Source organism: Pagrus major, chromosome 9 (genome assembly GCF_040436345.1).
Source record: "Pagrus major chromosome 9, Pma_NU_1.0".
In the NCBI taxonomy this organism is placed as follows: domain Eukaryota; kingdom Metazoa; phylum Chordata; class Actinopteri; order Spariformes; family Sparidae; genus Pagrus; species Pagrus major.
This window is the reverse complement of record NC_133223.1, coordinates 30,081,991-30,087,990: the sequence shown is the minus strand read 5'-3', so window position 1 is coordinate 30,087,990 and position 6,000 is coordinate 30,081,991. Positions and strand designations below refer to the sequence as shown.

At 42.9% G+C, this 6,000-nt stretch overlaps 1 protein-coding gene across 1 annotated transcript in view; it reads left to right on the top strand.

Annotated features, from left to right (window-relative positions):
* The first annotated feature begins 984 nt into the window (after window positions 1-984).
* tns1b (tensin 1b) overlaps window positions 985-6,000 on the top strand; it is a 158,429-nt gene continuing 153,413 nt past the window's right edge. The window contains 1 exon segment of the mRNA XM_073473289.1: window positions 985-1,076. Within this exon segment, the coding sequence (XP_073329390.1) occupies window positions 1,062-1,076 (15 nt within the window). The 5' untranslated portion in view covers window positions 985-1,061.

The following is a 6,000-nucleotide window of genomic DNA, read 5'->3' as shown; positions in this document are numbered from 1 at the left end:
AACGAGCCTGTTTTGAAAATGTTAGGAGGAGAAAGTTCAGATACTTGTGTGTCAAATGTCAGGATGAAAAGTCAAAAGTTGTCAGAAAAATAAAAGCACTTGTACTTTGTTACTCCCCACCTCTGCTCCTCTGCTCGTGGATTGTGAATAATTAGTTAATGAGGAACATGTGTGGCAGGATTGAATCATGCCTCTCGGATCAGGGAACTTTAAACGTGTGTGTACGTTCAGCTAACAGTCTGAGGCGAGCAGGCTGCTGCCGTGTTTCATCTCCGGCAAAGTAAATATCTCTTCTTTCTTCAAAACCTTGTAAAAGTCGTGTGGAGAGGAGAAGAGTAAACCTGAGGGACGTTAATGTCCGTCTGATGCTTCTCCTGTTTCTTACCCTGCATGCTCTGCTTCCTAAGTCCTCTCCACGCTCATGGACGAGCGGCAATGAATCTGTCAGGTCTGAGCTGGCTTCCATTAAGTGTCTGTTTAAAACAAAACAATAGAGGGGACCGTTTAGTTTGGAGTTACTTGGTTGCAAAGGGGCGACCTCTTCACCTCAGCCGCCACCTCCTCCAATATATGGAGTCATTTGCTTTCTTTTAAGAAGAAGGGGACGTTGCGTTGGCTACACTGAAAGCTCTTCTTCTGCGTTTATTTGGTCTCGAAACCCGAAAACAGAGAGCCAGAACTCGATGGTCATAAAAAGCAACTCCCTCTCTGTGTGTGGCTTCAACACTGACCTTGGCTGAAGTACAAGAAACAGAAAAATCTCAGAGAGCAAACAACAGCTCCTGGTGTTCTCACTTTCCATGTTCTGATCTCCTGACACTGGCTTTCCATACTGTGTGTGTGTGTGTGTGTTTCCTCTCTCCTTGCTAACAATGCAGCTCAGGAAGTATGTCAGGATAAGGGCCAGACTGTGAGGCTCTCTTTTGGTCAGTGCGCCCAACTTTGAGGGGACAATAACACAGTCCTAGTTAATCCCAGAAAAGCTTGCTCGGTGTTGGAGAAAGCCGCGGATCTGTGAAAAGGGAATTACCGCCCCAGGTGTGTTCAAAGAGAGCTCGGCGATGTCCCTCTGGCTGGTGAGTGCTGTTGCAACATGTCATGTTTAACTGCGGGTGGTCAGAGAGTCGCTCCCATCTCCAGGTCAGTCCGACCACAAAGTGCTGCAGTGGAGTCAAAGGAGCTGTCAGGTGGTTTTGTCCTGTTTTAGGTTATTGACATGCAACTTCACTTCATGTTACTACACGAAATGTTACTTCTAACCATTGTCCGAGGATGTAAGCTGTTTTTCCGTTCATGTCAGTGAGCTATGAAAGACAACTTTTAGGTTTAGGGCGTAACTTTTTACAGGAACTGAATCCAGCATTGAATCAACTCATCGAAACTCTTTGTTGAATCTGAATAAGTTTAGCTTTCAACATTTGCAATAATAATAAAAGTTATACATAATAAAACACAAAAGCAGAACAAGATATGAAATGTGGATAAAAAAGCAACAGGTGTTAACTTTAAGACCTGCTTTCTACAAGGACTGGAGGCTCCACTGCAGGACTGTGTGTTCACACACAACCCATATGTGCTTGTAGAGTGATTTTTACAGGCTTTATTAAAGGGGGTGGAAAGGTTGCGTTGCCTGCACTGAAAACAAGACAAAAATGAGAACAGGAGCTCCTCTTTGGTCTCAAAACCTGGAAAACATTAAGAATAATGACTGCAAGTTTGAGGAACGTGGACAGCGATGATATGATATATGATATGATATATGATTAGCGTCTGAGCTTTTTGCAGGGTTTTGAAACTAGAAAACAAGAAAGGATCTTATCCTGAACTCTCGCTTTTTTTCCCTCTGAGCTCTGTTAGCTCATACGAGGGTTTCAACTTGTCATAAATCGTTTCAGTCGGATTAATGTCACCTGTTCATGAGGAGGTTCGCATTTGTGAGAGGTGAGGCTGCCTGCTCTGCTTGTGGTAAAGTTTGAGTCACAAAAATGTTGCCCAAAGAGTAAAAAGATCAGTTTCACACTACATATAATGCAGCAAAGAAAAGCAGCTCATAATCATAATATTGATTTTGCTTTAAGCATGTCTTGTATATATTTCCTTGTAGTTATATATCAATATAAGGTGTTATTCTGAAGTCAGACGTGTTTTTTCTCTGTGAAGAAAGAAAGACTGTTCTGTCCATACTGAGGGGACAATTAAAGACGGTATGAGAAAACTGGTGAATACCACAAATTCTCTGAAATCACTCGTATGCATCATTGAAGAATTAATTACTTGATACGAACGGTTCTCCCATGAAGCCTGTTGTTTTTCTTTTTCGGCTGAGAGGACGGACACTAGACATTTAATTTTTACAGTCTGGGCTGATTGTCTCAGTTTGTGTTTTTGATCCGTCCTCTCCTGTGGACAGTATCGTTTCCACTTAGTGCAAATGAACTGCTCTTTATGGCGTCTTTTAATTAAAGCTCTTGTTTGTGTCTTATTTTATTTGATGACATAAACACTTTGCCTTGTGTCACTGTCGTCTGTGTTTTGACCCTCGGAGGAGATGGAGACAGTCTGTGCTGTGTCCATTTGCCCGTAAGTCTCTTTTGTCCTGTCCTCTGATGTTGAAGTGTCACTCTGGAGGCGTCTGGGCAGCTAATTACTTTACGGCCAATAACTTTCACACTGATGACTGTTTTACAACGGGCCGTCCTCTCTTCAGTGGAGCTGGGCCCACGTCTGTCATTGAGGAGAGGAGAGAGACCACCAGACGTCTTTAATTAACCTTCATTTAACCTTTATTTAACCTTTAGTGGCTTCTTCTTTAATTTCACTTCCTGAGGAGATAATTTACATGACAAAGACTCCTGTTATAATGTTTATAAGCTTTAATATAATGGACATATAGTCGAGATGTTATGTCTACTTAATGGGTGTTCCTGCAGTTTAAGTGAAGACAGACTGGTCCAGCTCGACACTGTGACGGGACCTTCAGCCCTTTTCATCACGTTGGCCCGCATCCTGTTCATTTCTGCCCCGTCTGGGCTTTTATGAGGCAGCTGATGATTGCTCCCATGCCTTTGGTGTTTGAGGGGCCAGTTGATAATTGCTGCTCGCAAAGGTGAAGTGGTCACTGTGGGTACTTTGTGTTTGGCCTGCTGCTTCTGTAGATTGATAATTAAAGGTTAGATAGCTCACCCCTGCCCTCTGGAATTTATAATTTACTCCAGCGCAAAGGATGAAGCCCTTTTTTTAAAAAAAAAAACTTCTTTGCTTTTTTGATTTGTTGGTTCCATAGAGGCCATATGCATCACCAATCCCTTTGATTTCAGGATCAGACTGATGGTGAGTGATGTGAGTTGTTAGAGAAAAAGCAATGTTCACTCAGTTATTTTATATTTGGACAGCTTTATGCTCTCCCTTTGTCATACATCGTTCTCTATCTCACTTTTCAATCTTTTAAAAGTGGTGTTGAGCACTTATACACCCCTACCACTTAGACCTACCCCTCCATTTTGCATCTTCACGTCTGGGCGGAGGGTGTCCTGATTCCTGTTGGGATAAAGGGGTAGGGTGAAGTGTAGCTAATGATTGTTGATTCTCATTCCCAGGAAGTCCTGTGCAGCAACAAAGTGAAAAAGGAGTAGAAAGGACAGATATTTGTGTTAAAATGAGGGAAATGAAAGTAAAATGTTGTCAGAAAAAATCACTCAAGTAAAGTACAGATACCTGAGAAATGCTTTATTACTTCCCATCTCTGACCACTCCTCAAATATCAGCTGCAGACCAGTGGGGTAGGAGCACTGGTTTGCCACAGTAACACAAGAGAAGACGGCATATTGGAAATATATGGACGCGTCTGTTTACATAAACGCCATCGATTACAACTGATGACGTATGAGGGTCTTGAGGGGTTGACCCATTTCACCCACTACCCTACTGTCCAGTGATTCTGTTCTGGAAATTGGAAATGAGATTGGGCACCAAAAAAAATCTCGTTCAGGAAAAACAACACAGATTTCCACCGCATGGCATCAAATTCTGAATATTCGTTATCGTGTCTCACCAGACAACATTATCACAGGGTGGAGTTACAGTATCACTTGCATACAGTCACTGAGATTTGAGCCTGTGCCCGGGAGGCTTTGTCAGTCTTTGTCCCTTCTTCTGAGAGGCTTTGGTTAAACAGCCTTTCTTAAACCAGGATGTATTACTGCGCTCCAATTCCTGTCACCAGTCCCGCCTTAAATTTGCCACGATTTGCCAATTCGCCAAAACTCTTTCCATCTGCCGTATTAGGATGGAGCAAATCTCTTCACTGTGTTCAAAGATGAAATGAGCTTTCACTTAATTCCCCGTGGCTCTCAGCCACATTCTCCAAGCTCCTGATCCCAAAAAATACAGGCGCCTTGGATCAATAGAGGGAGGGCCAGGGGATAATTGCGGCATCAATCACAGCCACTTTGTTGGGGGGCAGCAACATGAAAAGCAATATTTGAAAAAAAACGAGACTCCAATGCAAATGTTATTATTGGCTATTAGTTAACTTCCTTTTAAATGTGCTCTGCCTCTGCAGCAGCGACCAGCCACCAGACTCTGGACCGACTCTCTGGATGTCAGCTTATATTATGAGAATAATGGAGTCTCACAGCCGCCGTGTGCATACAGAGTGTTAAAAAGCGGCTGCATGATGTCATTGAGGTTCGGCTAAGGCTTGGCACTCTGCTGAAATATATCTGAAATATGGGATCAGGTGCACAGTTTCATCAGAGGCTGCAGTGAGCTGCAGTGTAGCACCAGGTCTGCATGTAATACATCTGATGAAGAGGCTGTGGGTGACTGGCACTGAATGCAAAATCGAGTCAGTGCCACAATTTCAAAGTTTACCTCCACTTACATTTTTTTATTACCCTACAGAAATGACAGTTCTAATGTTTTTGGACAAATTGGATGATATAACTCCTGGGCGGATAAGAGTAGCCCAGATATCAGAAGCATTACTCTTGTTAACGTGTAATATCAAATTAGATACGACCAGCTGTGACCAAAACATCTGTCAGGCCCCCCACCCCCGTTAAAGCCACGACCGGCCACTCCCCCCTCTCATTCTCTCAGCAACAATGACCCTTAACTCGCCAACCTCTCGTCTGGTTTCCTCGAGTGGACAACAGACCTGACGTTGCCAGACTGATACGTGAAACCAGCCCCATTGTTTGTGCTGCAGAGAGGCAGGAAGTGCGCATGATGTTGTCCCCCGCGCTGAAACTTCTCTGTCCCTCTGCCAGGATTGTGTAATCTGCTTTAGCTGGAATGAAGCGGAGTGGTGAGGCTGTGCCGAAACCAGATTACCTAGCTTCACCTTAACAAGATTGTTTAACTGCTGTATAGCTGACCATGACATCTCTCAGTATTTTGGTGTTATTGTTGTTATGGGAAACACATTTGTTTGTCAAAATCAGTTCATTTCAGTGCTGTCACCTGCAGCAGGAAGGTAGATTTTTGAGGCAAATTCGGATCATTGACCAGCCAACTCAGAAAATAAAGACAGTGTTTACAGACGGCTGTAAGACAGGAGTTATTGGTACCAGTGCACTTTGTTGACTTCAATCAACTAGCTTGCTAACTGCCAGCTTGGAGCCTCACAGGTTTAATGGATAGACGGAGAGAGAGAGAAGAAAAAATCAAATTCAACTGCATAAAATTAGCTAATTTCTACTTTTTCGATGACTAAATTGGTGCTCACTGATAAATTATTCCAACCCTGTATCACAACTGTTTCTTAAAATATTGGTACAATCTGGTCTATAAGATCTATGAACATGAACAGCCAGCATGAGTTTAAAATGAAATATTCGTGTCTATGTACACAAATTCTGTAGATTCATTTTCGTCGTTTCTGGAACTGAAACCTAACCTTAACCAAAGTGAACCCTACATTTTGTGACCGTTTCACCAGCTGAAAATATCTTCACTAACCTTCATCAGTGCTTTTGTTGCCTAAAAATAAACCGCAGA